Here is a 22,954-nt window from a genome sequence, read left to right as displayed (position 1 = left end):
CAAAGGCCGTTTGAACATCATCACGTAAAACAGCGCAGCAATGGTCAAGTGGGATTTATTAGAACGTCAAAACAAATAAAAATAAAAACGAAAAAGGTGAGGAGTGAAGCCTTTGTCTGAGCCGAGGCAGAATGGAAACGCATTCTGTCACTGGGAGGCGGCGCTGGCTTCCTCAGCCCACTTCTCCAGAAAGTCACGCAGGTTCCCAATGAACACGTCGATTCCCTTGTGCGACAAATGGACGCCGTCGGCCCGGTAGAGGCCCGTGTTGGCCCCGCAGCGGATGTTGTCGTGGGTCAGAGAGACGCCACCCACCTCGGAGACTATGTTGTGGATCCGCCGGTTGACCGTGCTTCGGATCAGATCCACTTCGTGGACGTCAGCTGAGTGGTGCCACGCCCGGCGGGGGAGGATGTGGGACCAAACCAGGACGCAGTGCGGGAAGATTGCCCTCACGGAGGTCACGTCCCTCCTGACGGACGCCAGCAGGTCGCTGGGCGTTTCGGTGTTCAGGTCGTTCCCGCCCAAGTGCACGATGATGACGTGAGGTTGGGGCCAGGTGACCTTCAGCTGGTGGAGCAGGGGCAGCAGCTGGGGCCACGTCATGCCCTGGACCCCCTTCCACCAGAGGACCACCTTGCCAGGGTCCATGCCCAGCTGCGCACCTACCTCCGCAGACTTGGCCCGCGACTCCGCCCAGCACACCAACGAATGACCGCAGATCCAAACGTTGCAGGGGCCCATGCCGAGTGGATTTCCTGTGGACATGAAGGAAAACTGATGGATGGCGCTCCAAAGCTGCTTCACAAACCGCTTAAGTTCCTCTTAGCTGATAGCTTTTACATCAAAGGTGAGCTAGCTAGCGCCCGCAGAACATCATGCGTGAACTCAAAAGTTTGAAAAATCAAAATGATTGCCCACTTACCTTTGGCGATCAGACTCATTTAGCGGCAAATGAGCAAACGCTCCAACGATCAGACCAGTGATTCCCAACCACTGTGCCGTGAGAGATCATTTTTGACTTCATGATGACTAAAACAATGTACGGTCTTGGCTAAAAAAAAAAAAACTTTTAGTTTGGATCTTTATATCGTTATCCATCTATCTATGCCGACGATGCATAGCGACAAGCAGAAAAAATGGAAGACTATTCCACTCGACGGCAGAAGGTGCCAATTAAACTGTATATCCAGCGATGTGTTCAAATTAATTAATGTGTTCAGAGAGTAAGGCAATTTGTGACTGAAATGGGACGACGACATTTCAGCGTATATACTTTGGGGGACATTTTCTTTCTGTGGTATGCCAGATGTGATATTTTTCTCATGTACGGTAAAAGTGCCTTGGCTCAACGCAGGTTGGGAAACACTGGATCAGACAAAGAGCTGCTTAAGCCGCTCCACAAGCAAACGTTGGCTACTACCAAAAGTCCAGTTCTCGTGTCACAAGACTTCTCTTCAGTGAAAAAAGAACATTTCTATTCCACACTCTTGATACAGACAGATTGCAAAGTACCACATTATTGTAGCTAGCTAGCTAGCTAGCAAGAAGGTGCTACTAGGTGTGTATTTCCAAGGGGAGGGGCTAACTTGTCATAACAGGCTTGGTGTGAAACGTATTCCCACGTCTAGCTATTGTGACTAGCTTGGTCCTGGTGTCCGCGTGCGTCTCTTTGGAAGAAGTAAAACAACTTTTGCTCGAAGATAAACTATGTTGTACACTAAACAAGCCGTTGCATGCCATCGCACAGATAAAATGTTTCAGCTTTGTAAAGAACCATTTCGAGGAATCGGATGTCAAAACGTCACTAATTTTAGCTGACAAACATGAATGGAATGGTGCGCTATATCGCCCACTGTAGAAGTTTGAATGTTGTCAGAATAACAAAGATGGCGACTTTACTTACCCTGACTCTGAACCAACACTTACCACAGGCGAAACACAACAGCCTTTGACAACAAACTACAGTTAACACCTTGTCTCAATGTGCACGGCGTGCTGTCCAAAGTGACGTCTTGAGGCAGAAAGGTTTTCCTTAGCGAAAGCTTTCGTGAACATGGCTTACATCTGTGGCTCTGATAAAACTCAAGCTTTATGCTTTTCACACTTTACGTTCACAGGAGCTCCAAAGCTTGCTCGCTTGCTGACACGTCATTCTAAAACAACAAAGTTGAACTCACATTTCTGCCGTGCTAGCTTAGATGCTAATGGCTGGGCGCATTCTTTAAATTGTGAACAAACGTAGCAGTGAGTCAACTTTACCAGAGATAAAAACATTTTGCACATTTAAACCTGTTGTTCCCTAAGTCACATCAAGCCATGTCCTTGAAAGCTGTTTTGTGGGAAACCGCTAGTAGCGCGACTCATTCAACCCAACACAAAACAAAACAACAAGTTTAGCATAAAGACACTCGATGGTCAAAGTTCCTGCACGTGAAGTGAAGATCCATCAGACTGTGAAGAGATGACGAAAACTATGTTCGACTCACCTGGAAAGTAGGAGTCAGTTTAGCAGCAATGAGACATATGTCTATCTAGCTAGCTAGCTAGCTACCTAGGCGACGACTTAATCTATGACTTGATATCGTAAACATCTGGCGTGGACCTTTACCGTTACATGAAAAGTAAGACTTTAGCAAAGCTGCGCACAGTAGGCAGCATAAATTTGAGGCGATATGCTAGCAAAAGTATGTGAAGACAAACAGTTAAACTTCTTTTCTCGACAGCTGCGCTCAAACACTACTACTTGCTAGGGATCAAAACCAGTTGAATGGAGGCAAAGGGTCTCTTCTGGTTGTTGTTTATTCCAAACGGATTCTCAACTTCTACATTTTAGGTGACGAGTCCCCCACCCCGGGACTAACCTTCCGGTTCTCTCGGAATTGTTCCAATTCAATTGATTTGGTTCCCAGTACGGAGGACTACGGTCCGCCCACCCCGAAGAAGAAAGTGGCGAAAACCAATGAGGAAGAACGTGCTTGTGCCAAACGGCAGCGGTGAACAAAAGTGTTAACTGTGTCAAAATACAGGAGCAGTCACCTCGGTGCCACGCTTATATTGTCCCAAGGTACTTTCACGATGTGTGGAAGTCTGATGCGCTCGCTCGCTCCCTCCCTCCCTCCCCGAGCCTCAGCCCACACCGCGCGGAACGTCAGTCAAGTCAATCGGGTGACCGAAACAATGCAATACGTCTACGGCAACACTGAGGCCGCGCTCTTGCATTCGTGGTTTTTAGCGTTCAATTACTCAATATAAATCACTTTAACATACTGGGAAGAAAGTAGAAAGAGTCTCATTACTAGCTTAACATTGAGCTCAAACCTCACCAAAGGTCAAACTAGCAACTTTACATCACAATGAATTGGGACAAAATTCACAGAAAGGTTGTCTCACAGTATCACAAACACTAACCGGTGTGTGGGGAACGGAATCAACGTTTTACAGAGCATCGGGTTCCATTCATTACTCCGTTTCGTTCTCGTTGTCAATTCGTGTCGTTTGAAGTCATTTTTCCTGCTGAGTTCGGGATAAAAGGCGACATGCTTAAAACAGGAAGTCAAGTAAAAACTTGCGCAGATAAACCATTTGATGTGATAAAACTTAACAATGCTAGATTTAACTTTTAGCTGGAAATAATGAATGAATACGTTGCCTTTTAGTTCATGTAGGTTTTATATTGATAGCGATTATAAAGAAAGCCAAGTCAAATGTTCATTTTTGGTTGATGCTGCAGGCTGCTAAGGAAAGGGACGTTCGTCATTCGGACACCCTCTATTTCAACCATGCAAACCTTTTTGACCCAGCCCCCTAAACAAATCGGAAGCGAGAATCGTCTGGAACCGGAATCGAAACGAAGGACCGGAATTGCTCAAATTCAAACGATGCCCAACCGTACTTACTGACAGCTCCCGAAAATGTACAATGAAGCAGCGTTTTGGATTAAAGGTGAACCATCCTCCATTCTTTGCCTTCATTCAACTTTTGAAGATTACCGTGACCTGGATGACTGACAAGCTACATAGACATACAGTATTCCATTGTTCTTCCACGGTGGAAGCATCTTCATGAAACCTGCTACTGAAAGTGACTTCAATCAGATCCACAAAAGAGGATCAAGGCTGAGGAAATACGAAACGTTTTGAGACTCACAATGTCACACTTATTCAATGCAATGTCAAGCTTTGATACCTGGAGCAATCACGGCGCCATTGCCTCGTTTCTTGTGCGCCTGCATGTCCTTGGACTGCTGTTTTCGCGGGTCTACCATCTTCTGGTTGTTCAAATCCAGCTGCAACACAACAAAGACATGAACACGCTGGAGATGCTCTGGCAGGAAAACGCTGCTGCAGACTCTACCTTCTCCTTCTGCCTGCTTTTCACGTCACCAACTTGCTGCAGTGAGCCAGCAGGACCGGAGGCCAACGCCGACTCTGACGGTAAAGTGAACTGGACTGATTTCAGAGTTTTTGCTGTCGGTGTGGCAGCCAGAGACTTCACGCTCTCGATGACCTTCAGGCATTTGGCCACCGTCGTGGAGATGTTAGACTGCTCCTCGCTGCTAGTCGCTGGTGGCGGCGGGGTTACTTGGGCGGCGGTTCCAGGCGGGGCAGGACTGGAGGAGCAAAGGGCTGGAGCTACAGGCAGCTTGGAATCCCTGGAGGACACCATGAAAGGAGGCTGTCCAGGAGGACGTCGGGGAGGCGGTCCAGGAGGTGGTCCCGGAGGAAGACGGCCAGCCGCAGGAGGAGGAGACGCTTTCGAGGAAATCTCCAGAGGCCAGTTAACTGGAGGTGATGGATGCCGGTAGTGTACAGGTGGAGGCCCAGGAGGAGGTCTGGGTGTTGATGCCGTGCTTCCCATCGTCTTGGTAAGATCTTGTAGCTCTTGGGCCTTTTTTAGTGTCTCCAATTCTTCTTGATCGAGGAATTCTTCATACTCAGAGACCTCTTTCCTTTTGCTGGGAGGCTCTAAACTGGACGACCTGGAGGGCGAGGCGGGCGGGATGGTGTCTGTGGGCGAGGACTTTGAGGCACAGCTGGCCAGCTGTGACATGTCTCCTGTTGTCAACTTCAGGCCAATGGTACGCAGCAAAGTCTGGATCTGGCTGTAGGGAGCAGTCTTGCTCTTGGGCGGGTCAGCTGCTTTCTCCATTGAAGGTGACCTTTTCTCACCTTCCAAAGTGACACAGCCGCCGGGCGACTCTTGAGCCAGACCCACAATCCGAGAAAAGCCTTTGCCGTCTTCAAGCGCTCGCTCATGTGGCAGAAGTTCGTCGCTGACAGAAACTGGTTCCACTCGTTTTTCAGGAATCACCTTCTTCTGAAGCATATCAAGAAAGCGATCAAGCGGGGGCTTCTGGAGCAGGGGTGGTGTTGTGTTTGTGCGGCTTGGCGAGGAGCTTTTGGATAGCGGTTGTGTGGGAGAAGAGGGTCTGAAGGTCGTTTGCAAAGATGAAGAGGCAGAAGTTGATGACGACGCAAAGGCTTCTGAAACCTGGCTCTTTGCGTAGGGACTGTGCTGAGGTCGGTCCGCATACGTCGGATCGCAGTACGGCTCGTCGTACGGTTCGTCGTAAACATCGTAGCGGTCGGTGTAACGCTGGCCGGTGGTCGAAGAGCTTTCATACAGAACTTTACCATACGGATGACTGCTGTAAGGCTGGTCGCCATACGGATGGCTTGCAAAAGAGCGAGGGAAGCTATCAGCATACCGCTCACTAAAACGCAGATACGGCCTGTCGTAATAAGGATTGTCGTAAAGCGGAGGAAGATGGCGGGCGTACTCGGGGTCCTCTGGTCGTTTCTTCAAAATGGAGCGGACCGGTCTGAACTCTGCCAAAGGGTTAGCGATCCGGCCGTGATCGTAGTCGATGCAAGTTCGCTGTCCGGGCTCCGAGCCTCGGGGATCCATCAGTGACTTCTTGAAAGCAATCATCTCATTGAGCTCCTCCAACTCTCGCTTCTTTCTCGCCAGCTCGTCATCCACTGGTCCAGCACAAGCCCTGGGAGGAGGACTGCGCTCCCTCCTCCTCATGTGTCCTTCTTGCTCTCCACCGACTTTGCTCCTTCTCCTCCTAGATCTTTCTCTGCTACTGCTCCTGCTCCGACTTCTCGTACGTCTGTGGGACCTTTCTCGACTCGCGCTTCGTCTATGCCGGCTGCTTTTGCGCTTGTCTTCCAGACTAGTGCTGCGTCTCCTTTTGATTTCACGTCCAAATTTGTCTTTGGACAGACTCGGACTGCGGCTGCGACTCGGACTGCGGCTGCGACTCGGACTCCCGCTGTAGCCACGACGCTTGCTCGTAGTGCGCTTGTCCTGAGTTCGTAATTGTTTCACTACTGTCTTCAGCCTGTCTGTCTTTGGCACCTCCTTCCTTTATTGGAAGAGAAAGATTGTTGCAATAGATCTGGACTATTCCATTTAAACATTCAACGTAGAATGAATTGACTTACTCAGAGTCTTCTGAAACTTTGGCCAGCTTGATGGTCATCTGAGGAGGAAGAAGGAAAGGTTTTTCAATAGCACTACTCAGAATAATGGTCGGCCATTTAGCACGCAGTTTGTTAGCTGTGAGGTCTGCACTTTCATTTTATTGACGGGCTCCTTTCAAGCCACTTAAGGTCTCCATACAAACAGTTCAAAGAAAATAATACAATAGAACATCTAAAATGGGAATTGTGAAAGAGAATAGTCTTTCAGTCTGGAATAGGTGTTTGGCCAGCATTGAGCAAAGGCTCTTGACTCGTGAAACTTCTTTTTGTGTATGATTTCGTTTGGCGGTGTGCCTCGACATTGATCTGATGTAAAATATGTAAAGGTTGGAAAACACTGGTCTAAAAGATTGGTTTTGGTGCACTGACGAGTCAAAAGGGGCCACAGTCAAGTTTCATAGAGGAGTCCAAAAGCACTTGCCTTCCCTTTGCCGGTGGCAATGGCGCCCAGTTTTCTGGTGGGCAGGAAAACATTCTCGGTGCAACGTGTGATCCTGATGGCCTGGTGGCCACCCGCCGCTTCTTCATGCTGGAACACGGGCCACACGTGAGCAAAGACACGACGGACAACTCGGACGAGCCGTACTCGGACCTACCGGGACCACACTGAACTCCACTTTCTCGTTCAGCTGCAGCTTCTTTTTTCCGATGAATTCTGACATGTAGAAGAAGAGTTGAGGGTTCTGCGTGCACTTGATTAGTCCGCAATCCTCGGAGAACTCGATGACGATTCCCTGCAAACGCACGCACGCACGCCAGCGCAACTGTAAGCCCCGCCCTAACCCTCCGCCAAAAGAAAATGCTGACACCGTGTCTTACATGTCGTCGTTGTTCCGTGGACTCTTCAAATGAGGCAGGAAGGATTTGCACAAAAGTGGCTCGTTCTTCTTTGGTCTCCCGATTGGTTGCCACGTTGAACCGCACCTGGAAACGGCCACATGAGTTCGGCATGTGTGTGTGAATTGCAAATGAGCATTTGTGTGTGGTTTTAAGCCTGAAAAAGCGTCCACGTGTACGCGCTAACACGTAAGACGGGTTAGCATGTGCCTTTATATCCGTACAAAAAAAATGGCATTGATTTCTAACGGTGACCGTGTACAGTTGCCGTTCGAATCTTGAATGATTTTTCTTTATTGCGCTGATTTGTAGTCATTGTACTCAAAGTTAGTTTATATTAAGTGTTGTTGTAGGAAATATGTTCTTTTTGATAAGATAACATCTAACTGATGTTTTGTCTTTTGAAGTTGGCTTCTAAGTGCATTTATCGGATGAATGGCATATTCTTCTGTAAGAGGTTTTATTTTTTCCTCCATTCCATTTTCCCACTTTTGTTCTTCTGTGAAGAATATATGATATGATTCGACCTCTCAAAACAGCTTTCCCGGCTTCCTGCAACAGGAGATCCCCATCTCTGTTGGGGAGTCGTTGAATTTCAGAAACTCCTCCCACGAAAGAATCCAAATCGATAGGGACGCGTTGAAGCGCCGTGTTGGTGGATTGAGAGAAATGGGCGCGTGATCGCTGATGACGATCGGACGTATTTTGGGAGTCATGCTTTGAGCTGCCGAATTGTTCGAAAGAAAGAAATGTATTCTTGAGCAAGAGCGGTTGAACTGACGAGAAAAATGTGGATTCTCTTTTTGTACGGAGTCCAAAGTCATCCATATACTGCTCTCGTACATTGGAGCATTGTGGCTGATTATTATTTTGGAGAGTTGAGCCATCGATCAGGGGATTTAAAATCACCTCCCATAATTATTGTCGAAGCGGTGTGAAAAAAGGCTGTATGTAGCATCTTTATTTGGAGCGTATACAGTGACAATTGTATAAAGCTTGGTAAATATTGTAGCCTGTATAATTATATCTCAGCCTTCTCTACTTTACTATTTATTGTACAAAGTAGTCTTTTATGCACTATTATTGAGACTCCTCTTTGTCTACAGTTATAAAAGGCAGCGATAACCTGAGTGAAATTAGTCAATGAGCCATTTTGCTTCTGACTTAGTAAGTAAGGTGCATTTCTTGTAATAGGAGGAGGTCTGTTTTAAATTTAGTGGGAGAATCCAGAATCTTCATTCGAATGCCATTGACATTCTAAGACACGAATGTTAAGCGTGACATATAATGGGTTTGTGGATCATAATTTGAAACAGATTTGCTACTATGCATTCTTTGTTGGTTTTTTTGACAGTTTTCGGGGGATTTTTTGGTATTGTGTTGACGAATGTTATTTGGAGAGGGTGATAGAGATGCTATATTTGAGTACTGCAAAGCCAGGGTACATAGAGGGGTAACGAGCAAACACTGAACATGGGAAACAAACAGTGACAAGGGCATAATAGGGTGTGTGGTGTGTTTTGAGCGACTTGTGCGAGGATTCATGCTGGCGGCAGGTGCCGTTCCGTTTTTGTTTATCTAAGGAAAAGTGGAAAGAATGAAACCAAATACACTACATTTTTGACAATACTTATCTAGAAGAGCCAGGGCGTGACGTTGGCATCACGAAACAGTTGGCCGTCGACAACTAACCACGCTCGTTTGCCTTTGTCGCGGAACTCCATCAACGGGTACAAAACTCTACGCCTCTCATTCATCTCCTTGGGCAACTGGTTGTTCATTCCAAACGAAGGCCCTTTGGATTTTACAAACACTTTTTGCTGAAAGTGTTCAAACTTTGCAATGATGGGACGTGGTCGGTTCCCTGGATGAGGGCCTCCCAAACGGCGGACACGGTGAAAAGTAATCTTGTCGACTGTATCGGTTTCCGTTGTAATGTCTAGTTTCACATTTGTACGTTCAATAAAGCGATCAATCAATCGAACCTTGTCACCAGTCAACATGGTGGCGCCGGTGAGCAGCTCGGCGCGGCCGAAAGGAAGCTGCTTCTGACGACCGTCGATGGTCATCACCAGACGCCCCGCCTCCTCGGGGCTCTCGACTCCGCCTTGCATCTCTTCTGTCTTTCCTTCCATGGCCGCTTGCTGTTCCGTGTCTAGTTCCTCCTCCTTGATCTTCACCTCTTCTTCTATGACCATCACCTGCCAGACAACAGGTAGCGTGTCACCTTTCAGCAAGTGAGCAAGGCAACAACAACCAAAACAACGTTAGGGCTGGGCGAATTCAATCTCCCATTTTTTCCCCCGCAAAAATATGATTTCCAATTTTAATCAATTTTGCCATTTTTCTGAAAAAAAAAGCAACTGAGCAATTTTCTGTTGCAAATGTCCCCATTGTGGGACTAATAAAGGGTCTCCTTATACAAAACATACTTTGAAATGGATTGAAAAAAAACCCCAACTTTTTTTTCTTTTATATAAGATAAAGAAGTGATTGGTTCCCTACAAAACACATAAATACGACGCTCACCCGCCACGTCTCTGTCCAAACAAAGACCCCCAGCTCACTGACGTGTGTCAAACGTGTGTTACCGGTTTGGTGTCGTATTTTGTGTGATGTACAATCACCTAGAAATATAAGAGAGGTGATCAACTTACCTGACGACCCGGTGAGGACGGTAATGTCACTGTTCGCTCGTAAGTCGGCGGTTTTCTTAGCCATCCCCATAGAGGACACCACCGTTATATAGGTTTACCCTTGATTTGAAGTAGAGAGCTGTCCAATTCCTTCTTTTTAACTCTTGTCGCTGACGGGAGTTCCCTTTTTTCGATGCCAAAAACATAATACGGTTTATAAAATCCGAACCTTCTCTTATACGTTTTTTCACGGGAAGGGCTTTAGGAGGCTCTCACTGTGCTTGGCTTGTAAGTATCAAAAAGGCAGCGTTATTGAGCAAAACTATGCCAGCAGAGGGCAGCAAGGCACCATTTGAGAATCAAGATCACTCCCGGTTTTCGCCAGTTTCTAGCCCCCCATTCTCTTCAATGAGGAAATGGCGGCGGTCACAGTCGGATGTGTTGAAGCATTTTACACTCAAACAGATCATGTCTATGTATCGACTGAGCAGGAATGCGTGTTGGTAGTCAACAGAAGTACGTGTGTGTTATTAACGTGACGAGTACAACAGAGCGCTTGGACGTATATGCGGACCACGATCGCCATATATGGAACGGCTACGAACAATACGTAACCATGACTGACGTCATTCCTATAAGTGTTGTTTTAGCTGGTTCATAAAGTCAAATCACTGTTCAGATGTTCGGAGTCTCACGAGAGAGACAATATTGCATCCCAAATAATATGTCCCCTTTAAGAGCTGATATCTAGCCATTTTCCATGGTTCTCTTGTAATAACTAAATCATATTTGAATAATACAATTCAGCTTATGTATTCTTCAGGTATAATACCGTTAGTGGTACCAGGCATTCAAAGGATTTTTTTCCCCATGACTGTATATAGCATACACATACTAGGGGTGCAACGATTCAATTCATATCACGATTACTGGTTGCAAATTCGATTCAAGGACGATATCGATTCACATGGAACGATACGATCCGAAACGATTCGGTAAACTCGGAAATCGATTCAGTTACTCTTTAGCGAAACATTCTTCCAGTGTGACTGAAACAAATGCCGAGGAATTTCTTTTAACGCTTGTTGTTTCTTGCAGGAGGAGCCCAGCAGCTCCGTCGTCACGCAGCAAAAGTAAGTGAATCCATCGTCTGCGTACTGACACCTAGCGCCAAAATTTTGTAGCGGCGGGCAAAATTCCTTTGTGGCGGCCTGCCACAAATAAATGTACATGTGGGAAACACAAACACGGCTGACAAATAAATCCAGATTTAGAAGAAGAAGAAGAAGAAGAAGAGTGGATACCTGGTCGTCCTGAGGCTCCTTCTTGATCTTCACTTCCTCCACCTTGGTTTTCACCTGCAACACAACATGCACCGTCACCTTTCACCTCACTGCGTTACGATCATAACGCTAGACGAGCACTGCCGGTAATATCAATAACGATGATAATAAGTGCCTGTTCGTCCGGGGGCTCCTTTTTGACGTGGCTTCTTCTGGCCGCTTTAAGGACGGTGCCGTCGAAGCGTTCCTTGCTGATTTCGAGCTGGGTGTCAGGAATGGGAACGCTGAAGCCAAGCAGCGTCCACTGTAGGACGCGAGCAGACGGCAAGTGAGCAGACGCGAAGCAAGCAGAGATTTATGAGCGACGACTAACCTTGTCTTTGGCGGCGGCGAGCGCCGCAGACGCCGCCTCCTTCCGCTTCCTGTCTTTTTCCTCCTCCCCATCTTTTTTCTTCTTGTCCTCCTCTTCCCGTCTCTTCTTCTCCGTCACGATTCGATCCTCGACCATCTTGGTCCTCCGGAGTCTGATGGCTCTCTTCTCGTCCTCGTCCTTCGTGTCAGCACAAAGACGTCGAGGTCAACTCGCAGCCTTTGATTGACAAGTCGGCGGAGGGGCAGCGCAGGACTCGCCTTGTGAACAGTGAACTCCACCTCCTTGCTGATGTCTCCGGCGTCAAACTCTGTGTCGCTGAAGTTCTCGCAGCGGTCGAAGAGCAGATTCCCGTGCTCCTTCGAGGTCAGGACGCCCTCAGACTCTCCCAGGCTGCTGACGATGCCCTGGAGTCGCACAGATGGCTCAGAGTTGCGTACGAGACGCACGTCCGGACGGACGGCAGTCAAAGTCGAATGCTCGCGAGCGAGACGTGGAGTCGGACCCATTTTGCAAAGTGCTTGCAGATCTGAAATGATTTGTCCTCGAAAGCAGCTCAGTGTACGTGACGATCGACCCAAAACTCACGGGTGGCAACACAAGACGACGAACGACAGAAGTGCACGCAAAACGTCCAAGTCAATAGCGCAAAAGCTTCCAAAATAGCAATACAGTAGCAACGTGACAAGACTTGGCCTGTCAAAATGCTCAGTCTGCTGGGAGCAGCCGCTTCAAAATGAGTCAAATGCAGCAAGAAATTTGAAAATCAAATGCTGTCGTTTTTTGTGTTATTAAAAAAACAAAATAATAATAATAATAATACATGCTTTTTTGGGCCATGTGTTTGTGTGATACGGGCTATCAAAAACACCAACTCAGAGGTTCATTTCGTCGGCCACCGTTTCAGTTCAAAATATCAACCGATCGCTCAATCGAGCCGAAATGGGACGTTTCAAATGCAACACAAAAAGTCGACATTCAATAAAACATTGGTGAGATTAGTAGAATAGGGACTTTAGCAAGTGTTTATTTTTTGAGAATTTATTCATAATGCAAGATTTTAGAGGCAGCTGTCAAGCATTTCCGAAAAGCATTATCATCCGACAAAACCATAAAGAAATGAATGATGGTTGTTCAGTCATACTTTAAAAAAAAACTATATTTCACATATTCAGCCAGGGTAAACTTATGAGCACAACTATACATATGTATGCAGTCATACGTACTCCTGTTATATTGGAATGAAAGTGTAGGCTGCACCTTCCTAATAACCTCTAGGGGGCGGTGGCATATTGGAATTAAAGCGTATAGCTTTTTCATTACCTCTAGATGGCGGCATACATTATTAAAATGGGAAAGTTTTGTTTTCTATTTCCCCCAATAATGCACATTATTGACTTTTTACAATTTTTGGAGGGGGGGAGGGAATGCTCGTTATACACGAGAAATGACGGTATCCTTTTGTATTGTTGCATTGTTTTGAAATCTGAAGTTGGGGAAAAAATTAAAATCGCCTCTGCTTTGTTGTTAAAATGGCGGGAAAAATCTCAGGAAGTCAGCAGGCTCGGCTCGTGTCCGTCCATCACAGACAGGACCGAAGCCACGATGGAGTGTCCTAACCATCCACTCCAAAACGAGCGCGATTCATTCACTTCATGGCAATTGGGCCTTAGGTTGCTCATGTTTTCATATTGCTACTAATGCTTATTTGCACATTGCACTTTCTGCAATGCAGTACTTGGAGCTTTTTCATTTGTATTTTTTTTGGTATGAGCTCTGGACTGAACATCTGTTCGTGATGTGTAGAGTATTTCTTTTACTGTGTTCATTATTAATGGTGTCTAACTTTTAGACTTTGAATAGAGTCCTACTCTCACTGCTGCAAGACTAATTTGCACGTACAGTTTTCTTCTTTGAGCCCTGCCTACGAACGTAATGAACATTTATAGCTGTAAATCTGAAAACGTATATGAAAAAAAGGCGTGATGTTACCATTACAACAAATGAATAATAACGTACAAATTTTTTTTTAAAAGACACCAAGTCAGAGTGGACCGCAGACACGGTGTCGGCGCGCCCTCTTACCAGTTCTCGCTTCTCATTGGTATGGACGAAGGTGAAGGGGATCTTGGGTCGGATGTTGGCGGCCCGCTTCTTCCTGGTGTTCAGGTCCACCAGCAGGCTAAGGAGCACGCGGTCGTTCTTCAGCAGTGTGACGCCGCAGTCTCGTCGGTCAAAGGTCACGTTTGTGTGGAGGGGTCCGATGTTGGCGAAGATCTGCCCCGGGTAGCCCTGCATGCTCGCCTGCGTGCCAAAAAGCATCAGAACCGGCCGTTCACGTCCGCAACGGCGCTCGCTCACCGTGGGCTCAATGATGGGCTGGCTGACCACGCCCTCGTACAGCTCGGGGTCCAGCCACATGTTGGCCGGCGCCGGTTTGACCTTCACCGGCGGCAGGGTCATGACCTTTGAGGCGGGGCTGCAGAGGGTCAGCAGCAGAGGCTCCTTCACCCGCCGGATGCGAATGGCTCGGTTGCCCGCTCGCAGCTGATCGGAGCACGAACATTTTGATCTCGGTCCCGGTCGCCATGCTCCCGAAGGTCTTACCTTGTGGAGGGTGAACTCCACTTCTTCATTGACGTCCTCGGCGGTCAAGTCCACGTCACTGAAGTTCTCTTTGAGGTCGAAAGGAAGCTCGCCGTGCGCATCTGCTTTGATGACGCCTTCGACACCGCCCAAGCTGACGATGACGCCCTGCAAAGTGGAGCATCAAAAACGATGAGCGCAGGGAGGCCGTCGGTACGTCCGACGCGATTTCGGCAGCGCAAACGGACGCGGACGAGTCAGAGTCGAACGCGTCCGTTGAGTCCGGCCGGACAAAGTTAAAATGATTTCTTTTCATGGCCAGTGATACTGGTGAGTCATTAGCACATTCATAACCCTATTTTTTGCTTCTTAATCAATCTTATTTTACACCTATATTTGAGTGCATTGTGTACAGCTGAAGTTTGTCCCTTCAATAATGGCGTGCCCCCCCCACTCCTTCCCCAAAGTGTAATCCGTTTGTTCGTCACATTCTGGAGAGAAACAGTAAATGCGTGTGTGTCCTCATTAATAGTTAAACACAATTTTAAAAAGTGTGCAAACTAAAACAAGCAGATATTCCAACAGTTGTGTGTGTGTGTGTATATATATATTTATATATAGTTGCGCGCAACTGTATGCAGCACATTATCCGACTTTGCCCCCCCCCCCCCAGCTTAGCGTTGCCATAAGCATGCATGCGGGCCTAAAGGAGCATGTCGTATCTACCTATTTATATCTGTGGTCGACGCGCCCTCCCTCACCTTCTCGCGGGTCTCCTTGGTGAACTGGAACGTGTCGGGAAGCTTGGGTCGGATGTTGGTGGCGCGCCTCTTTTCGGTGACGATGTCACTCAGCAGGTTCATGAGAACTTGGTCGTTCTTGAGCAACGTGACGGTGCTGTCCTTCCGGTCGAACGCCAGGTTGGTCCTCAACGGCTTGATGTCCACGTGCACCTGACCGGGAAACTGCCGCTCGCCGGGCTGCGGGAACACGGGAGCTCGACGGCGGAAGACAGAGCTGGCCGCGTTCTTCGCGTTTGCGCCAGACGGGCAGAGCTCACCTGCGCTTCCACGATGGGCTGGCTGACTACGCCCTCGTAGATGTCCGGATCCACGTTCTCCGTGCCGCCCGGAGCCACTTTCACGTCCGTCGCGATCTGGCCACTCTGTTGGGAATGTCCGTGTGTAACACGGTCACTGAAACTGTCATAAATGTGTTGAATTCCGGGCATTATAATTACAAAAACTTTCACAGTTCATAAGCTGATGTGTTCCTCTACTTCAATGCCCTCTATAAGTTGAAGACGGGTGCACCTGCGGTGTGGAGTCACCTCCTCACCTCTCGGATGACGCGCTCCCCTCGGCTCACGCGGTACTTTTATGGCCGGAAGCACAAAGTCACTTTTTAGTTTGCAGAATATCAAAACGGAGTTGCAGGTAAGTCGACTTATTATGCAAGAGTTTATCTCCTATCTGCAAATGTAAACATTGGCTAACACACGTTAGCTGAATAAATAACAACATGGAGTCAGGGGCGAGTCGTGTTATTATGTGCAGGTGTCACTTTTGTATTCAAATCAGAATCAGAATCATCAGATTCTGATTCTGAAATTTTGACTTTAGCTAATATTAGCAAAACGTTGGCTGGTGAATATTAGCAAACAGCGCCAATTTTGATCGCGGATGTCGATGGCTGCTTTTCTCAGAATTGATTGCTGACTTGGTGACCCACGCAGACAATATATTAAGCACGGGTGACTAATATTCACTAATATGTACTTTTGGTTTCGTGCAATTAATGCGTGAACCGACCCATAATAACGGTAATATTTGAGATTTGGTTTTAACCCAGGGCTTTGCCACCTCAAATGTAATGGTATTGCCCTCGCTCATTAGGAAGGAGATTCTCAAACCCACTTGAATTCCTCAATCACTGAGACCAATATGGGCACCATTATCATAGCGATACACTGTACAGTACAGTATCCCTTGACACACTCCCAAAACTCGTTAGTGCGGCAAAACAGACCCTCTTCCTGGGAAACTCCTTAAAGAGCTCTTTTGAATCTCCTCCAATCTTTAATATTAGAAATTGATCACTCTCGTACGTCTTACGGCGCTGTCCCTGCAGCTTTGAAGATAGCCGTTATTCCCCCCTAACTCAAAAGACCCAACCTCAACCCTGAGAGTCTTTGCAATTGTAGGCCGGTGTCAACTATCCTATTTCAAAGAATAAATATTTGTTCACACGTTCACTGCCGCTGATTGCTTTAGAAGTCAAAGACCCATGTTGAGTGGGAAGGCTGGCACTGAATGGCTTCATGATCACATGGCCTCTAGCAATCTATTTGAACTTCCTTCCGTGCAGATTCAGGGAAGACCACTCGACTGAATCGATCTTTTCCAAGCAATGGATTGCGACGCCTCATCAATACTATTATGACTCCACCTCAGCGCTGCCTGCGATAGCGTCGGTCACGAGATACTACTAGTGTTTTTCTGCAAAGGGACCAGGACGCAGAAAGGAAAGAATGAATGGGGCCATGTATCGTGAGATTTTGAGTCAGATCACTCTACTGAGACTGCCCTCGCAAAAGTGCCTCATGATCTTGAACTAACTATGGAAAGCGACACCTCATCAATGCTATACTAATACGGACTCGATCTCAGCATTTTCTATACAGGCTCCAGTACTCTGGAAAGCCCTACCTGCAAAAAGGAGAGCGGCTACCTCTGTAAAGCAGATGGACTCATTGGACTGTATATATAAAGGACATGCCATAAAATCAGACTAAGGTTTTCCTGTTTTCGGTCAATTGGGATTACCAAAAGGATTTCTATTGGCTAAGATTTGACAAGCACTATATTAGACAATACAGTCATGGCTAAAAGCATTGGCACGTTTTTAGCCATGAATGTGTTTTTTTCTCAATTCCTATTATTAAAATTTTTTTTTATTTATTTTACTTAGTTATATTTAAAGTTGAGTTTTGGTAGTTGAATACATGCACATTTATCGAATAAATGAATAATTGTGCTTATTAACCATGACTTTGATTGTGATTGATTTATTTATATAAGCATCCCCTCCCCACTTCACACTGCGCAGGCACACAAGAGGTGCGAAGCAAACCCAAACCCACGTCAGCTCACATACCCAATAGCGCTCGGTCAGCATAAATCCCTTGAAAACCATCACTCCGGAGGCGTCCGCCTTCTTTCTCTCTTATGCCCTTTTACCGAATAGTGAACATCTGCATTCTACGTGAGAAATGTTGCCCACAACCTGGTCATCCTGGAAGGGGGATCCTCCATCTGTGCTCCCTTCCCAAGGTTTCATCTGATTTTTCATCCCTTTCTCAAACAGCAGCCATAACACACGTGCCATTATTATTCTATGAGCATAACGCATGTGCATCACCTTCAAGTTGCAGGCGGTGAAGTGCACTCGCACGCCGGGCTTCATTGCTTTGGGGTTCCCGAAGAAGGCGTTGAAGTCAAAGGTGTACTTCTCCATGTCTTCTCGCTCGATGTAGCCGAACGTGGGCTGAAGACGCAAAAAGCGCAAACGCTGACAACTTCATTCAAAGCGTGTTCAACACGGCCGATGTGACGACGAGGCGTGGGTCGCTCACCGCTCGGAAAGTATACCACGGAGACCTGTCGCGGAAATGTTTCCAAGACAATATATTTTCTCGATAAACGATCATATTGTTGTTGTTGTTGTTTTGAATGCCTCTGAAATCATGAAAAATAAGGCCCACACTTATTTTATGATTATTATACTTGATTTTTTGCTTTGAAAACATTATTGTTCTTATTATTGTTATTACTAGACGAGCCTTTCACCTGTCAATCAAAGCCGTCACTGCACCGCTGGCAACTTTACTCGACCCCTCCCCCTCCTGTTGTTGATTCGAGCAGCGAGCGAGCCCGAGGACTTTTCACCTCGTCGAAAATATATGCTCTTTGGGAATTTGGGAACGCAGCTTCAAGAGTTAATAGTTGGCGTGTCTACAACTGGCGAAGTAAATGAGCGTGACTCGCTACTGAGGCGGTGAACTATCGAACTATCGAAGTATGGCTACCATCACTTTGCTCTCTCACGTTACTTCACAAAGCAGCAAAGTAGTAGCTACGCGTTTCCTGACAAATTAGTACTTTAACTGATGCGCTATGTTTGGTTAAAAATATTGAATTGTTTATTTTCTTTTGACATTTACTAACGGGAAAAAAGTTAGCTAAACATCTCAAAGTCGCATTTGACAGCTGTAATTGCACGATCCTGACCAGGTGTGTCGGAATGCTCAGCCTTTACTCAAGTAGCATTTTGGAGCAACCCCAGTGAGGATAAGGGGTACGGAAAAATGAATGTACTTGTCAGACTAGTTTTAATGCGGCATACTTTTTACTTTTACGTAAGTAGAAACGGTAGTTTTACAATGATCTACATGCCGCTCGCTACTTGTATTTATCAATTACTGGATTTCACGCTCGGTTCAGACTACGACTTGGACATTGCGCCAATACAACGTAACCGCTAGTGACGTTTAACGCTAGATCGCCAAGACAAGAGAGTCACGTGACCGCACGCGTCGTCTTCTGTTGGGCTTCGCAGGCACAGATGTAAACACTGGATTCGCCAGCCCGGCGTACGGACGTGCCTACGAGGCAGCCGTGTTGGGAAGGTCGTCGTTCCCGGAGAAGGCGACAGACAGCAACGCGACCGTTTCTACATTTCAGCTTTCATGCATTGTATTAATTGCCTGCCACTGTCTGCCCAAACGTGGAGATTGCAGCCCACTTCTAAATTGAGAAAACAGCTTGTGGTAAGCTTCAGATGCTTTTTGTTGTTGATTTGGATGCGCATATTAGCCCACGTTAGCCTTATTTCATGCTCATAATTAACTGGAAAACATTTGGGGTCCGTGCTAATCTCGTTTGTGCGCGCGCGCGCACGCACTCCACACACACACACACACACACACACACTGCGCATTCACATTTAGTTATATAGTTTGGTTTTAGTTGCATTTTATTTGACGTTCATGCTCTGACAAACCAGAAGTTACTCACGAGTTACTCAGTGCAGGAGTAGTTTTTTCACCGAGTACTTGCTTACCCTTCCTCGAGACATTTTTCGGAGGACTACTTTTTCCTTCCCCTTGAGTCAGATTACTTTCAAGTAACAGCGCTCTTACTCGAGTGCAACATTCGGCTGCTCTACCCACCTCTGCTCCGATCAGCGTGCAGTTTTGCTCACGCTTATCAAATTGCCAGAATTCGATACCGGCCCACGCCGAGCGGAACGTACCCCGATGAAGGCGATGATGCCCGTCGATCTGCCCGCCGGTGGCCTGAGGACAAAAGAGCACACGACCGATCACGCGAGTCGTCAACAGGACGCATCGCGGCACCGATCGACGCGACTCATCCGGCGGCTTCACAACACGACGACACGTTAACAGGGGTGGTTCCGCCAATGCGGCGTGGGCCTACTTGTCAAAGGATCGCGTTCCCAGCAGACCGAACGCTTTGGCCGCCACGCCGGCTTCTGCTGCGGGGGCGGAGTCGGGAGCTGCAGTCTTGAGGCCGGCGGCGGGCTCGCCGGCCGCCGTCTTACTTTCGGCCGGGACGCTGTCCGGGGGCGGCGCCGAAATCAACGCTTTGATCTGACCGAAGAAATCAGAAGACATTGACGCCACCGACTGCCAACGACGCTGCCGCCGCCGGTCGGGCCCGCCCGCTTACCCACTCGGGCTGCTCTGGCACCGGATCGCTTGCCGCTTCCTGCGCGGGCGTCTGAAACGGCGACATAACAGCAGCTTCATTAGCAAATTTAGAACACTTGGAAGACAACCCCATTGAACCTAATGATGACTTCTTTACTTCAAAGATGGAGAAAAATGGAATCGCTTTCCAATAGATGGCAGAAGGTCCAATAAACCTGCGGCTATTCATACAACACAATAAGCCATAGCGCGCTTTGTGAGAAAACCTCGAGAACAACCAGTGGGGGCGTAGCTACGCTTTTGGTAGCAACGTGACAAGAGTTGCTAAAAATGTCAAAATGCCGCAACTGGTTGGAACGGCCACTTCAACCTTTTTAAGATGACGGCTTGATCAGAATTGGACCTTTTGGGGAATGTTTTTGTGTGTTATTGCCTTCAAATTCAAGTACGTCGTCATTATTTCTCAAGCTACCTCCTGCGACCGTCTCATTTTGTCTGCTTCTTGGATTGGCTGACAAGTTTCAGTTAAAGACATCCACCAATCGCACACGTCCAAAACAGCGTGACATTTCTAACGACGTCATTTCCCCCAGAAACTCTACTTAACTAGCGCAATTTAACGAGTCCGGAAAAACTGTCGTGTCCATTTTTTTTCGTGGCGCTGAGGGTAAGAAAGAGTATTCCCCGAAACGGGACCGTCGGCGGTTCGTATCCCCGCGTGTCGTCCTTTGTCGTCGTGTCCCTGGGCAAGACGCCCACCTACGAATGAATGCGGTTGGACGTTCGGTGGCGGTCGGAGGGGCCGTAGGCGCAGAACGCCATCCGCCGCCCACCTGCTGCGGCAACGTTAATCGCTTACCACGACCAGGATGTGACTGAGGAGCGAATGAAGAATGTGTGAAATTGTAAAGCGCTACATAAAGTGTCATGCAAGTTGATACTGTATTTTTCAGGACAGATAGGGTTGCAAAATACTGAAAAATGGGCCGTGGTATCCCTGACGGAAAGCCTGAGCTGCACAAGATGGTTTTGCTTTTTCAACAAAGAGGAAAGACGCAATGGTGACCACAGAACCGGAAAGTGGCAAAGTGGATCCTGGCTGCTCAGTCCAGTGAGCGGACATTGATGCCGAGCCAAGCGGGAGCCCCAAGCGGGAGCCCCAAGCGGGAGCCCCAAGCGGGAGCCCCAAGCGGGAGCCTGCTTCGACGGTGGGAGGTCAGCCCCACAGCACGAACACGAACACGAACACTCACCCATGCGGGGGCGGGGTATCCCGGGAAGCCCAAAGGAGGCACGCAGCCCGGGGGTGCTTCGCCGACGTCAGGAGGCGGAGGAAGGCAGGGAGGGGGCGGTGGACCGTACGGGCCCCAGCCCGGGTATTCCCAGCACGGAGGAGGAGGCAAGTTGGGGTCCAATTGCGGGGGAGGCATCCACTCCGGATGAGGCCCCCAGCACGGTGATGGGGGTCGGCCGGGGTCCCATCCTCCGGGCGGGGGCGGAGGCGGGGGAGGGCCCCAGTCTCCGGGAGGGGGCGGGTCCCAGCCTCCGAGAGGGGGCGGGGGGTCCCAGCCTCCGGGAGGGGGCGGGGGGCCCCAGCCTCCGGGCGGGCGCGGGGGGCCCCAGCCTCCGGGCGGGCGCGGGGGGCCCCAGCCTCCGGGGGGAGGGGGGCCCCAGTCTCCGGGGGGCCGCGGCCAACAGTCCGGAGGGGGCGGCGGTCCAAAGGGTCCCGGTGGCGGCGGTCCGTCTGGATTGGGCTTGCGTCCGCGGCCCATCGCGTCGCTGTATTGTGCTAACGAGCTAACGAGTCGAGGAAAGTCGTGAGGAAGTCCAACAAGTTGACGTCCGTACGGGTAATGTTGCTCGCAAAGCCGTTTTTCATCCGACTGTGAGAAGGAAGCGTGTGAGGTGTTAGGACGAGAACGACGCCGCCGCCGCTGTTCCTGTTCCTGTTCCTCCTCTTCCTCTCCTCCTCCTCCTTCTTCTTCTTCTTCGCTTCTTCTTCTTCGCTGCTTCTTCTTCTTCTTCTTCGCTTCTTCTTCTTCTTCTTCTTCGCTTCTTCTTCTTCGCTTTTTGCTCTTCCGTGCAATTGAACGATGCGTCTCTTGAGCGCCGCCTCCAAATCTTGTGCGCGATTGACTTTTTAAAGGCGTCCTTCTCATTTGTCAAGGTCAAGGGAAATGTACTTTTGAGCACATGTATTATATGACTCTATACATACTCTCGGTCGTCTTGTTGATTAATCTAGAATGTAATGTATTGGTTGAATTGCTGCCATTGTGTAATGTAGAATCCTGTACTGTGTATATATAGTACATCATAGAATACTGTATCAATAAATGTATATGAATATATATTATTGTAGACTATACTATACATGTATTCTTAAACATGCAGTAATATGGTGATAAATGGTTGCATACATTACATTCTAATGGGCTACTATAAGACAACGCATTGATGACACATCAGAATCAGAATCCTCTTTATTTGCCAAGTGTGTCCAAAAAACACACAAGGAATTTGTCTCGGGTAGTCGGAGCCGCTCGAGTACGACAACAGACGGTCGATTGACGGAGAACGCTTTGGAGACAGAAAGACATTGACAAAAAAAGCAATCAAGGGTTGCTAGTTGTCTCGTAATGCTGGTACAATTATTATTTTTTTTTTTTTTGGACAATTGTGCAATTGTCCTCTCGCACTTAGAGCACTTCGAATGACTAATCTCGCAATAGTCCGGTGCAATGACCGTTGTGCAAAGGGCGCCGAGACTTCAAGGGGTGGATGCGGTTTAAAGTGACGAGTAGCGCGATCGTCTGGGACGATGTCGATCGTGCAAATGTTGCAGATACTCCTCATTGGTGCAGATGCTACTCTGGCACGAGTGGCCAGTATTGGTCAACAACAGATATGCAAATAGTGCAGCGTGGCGAGACGACTACAGTGAGTGCACGAGTAATACATCATTGGCCCCACAGAAATGTGACAACCAACTCAAGTCAAAAAAAATTGCCAGCATGTTG

At 48.0% G+C, this 22,954-nt stretch overlaps 1 protein-coding gene across 3 annotated transcripts; it reads right to left on the bottom strand.

Moving 5' to 3' along the window:
• Positions 1 to 39: 39 nt before the first annotated feature.
• On the bottom strand, positions 40 to 21,929 carry si:dkeyp-121d4.3 (uncharacterized). 3 transcript variants are annotated; one of them, XM_061789678.1, is made up of 22 exons: positions 21,188 to 21,923; positions 19,954 to 20,004; positions 19,702 to 19,874; positions 19,517 to 19,559; positions 17,624 to 17,749; positions 15,264 to 15,368; positions 14,965 to 15,183; positions 14,225 to 14,371; positions 13,979 to 14,164; positions 13,703 to 13,921; positions 11,878 to 12,024; positions 11,621 to 11,797; positions 11,423 to 11,551; positions 11,269 to 11,322; positions 9,314 to 9,529; positions 7,311 to 7,415; positions 7,088 to 7,225; positions 6,913 to 7,020; positions 6,453 to 6,490; positions 4,357 to 6,373; positions 4,189 to 4,288; positions 40 to 758 (listed from the first exon to the last, which is right to left on the bottom strand). In XM_061789678.1, the coding sequence occupies exons 1-22, from the start codon at positions 21,704 to 21,706 to the stop codon at positions 148 to 150; spliced, it is 5,628 nt and encodes a 1,875-aa protein (XP_061645662.1). In that variant the 5' UTR covers positions 21,707 to 21,923; the 3' UTR covers positions 40 to 147. The 3 variants fall into 3 exon arrangements, with proteins under 3 accessions (XP_061645662.1, XP_061645664.1, XP_061645663.1); XM_061789679.1 differs by having other exon boundaries at positions 616 to 4,118; positions 21,188 to 21,929; XM_061789680.1 differs by lacking the exons at positions 19,517 to 19,559; positions 19,702 to 19,874; positions 19,954 to 20,004; positions 21,188 to 21,923 and adding an exon at positions 17,838 to 19,371.
• Positions 21,930 to 22,954: the final 1,025 nt, after the last annotated feature.

Source organism: Phyllopteryx taeniolatus, chromosome 11, assembly GCF_024500385.1.
Source record: "Phyllopteryx taeniolatus isolate TA_2022b chromosome 11, UOR_Ptae_1.2, whole genome shotgun sequence".
Lineage (NCBI taxonomy): Eukaryota > Metazoa > Chordata > Actinopteri > Syngnathiformes > Syngnathidae > Phyllopteryx > Phyllopteryx taeniolatus.
Note: the sequence above shows the minus strand (reverse complement) of the source record. Positions and strands in the feature narration are given on the sequence as shown.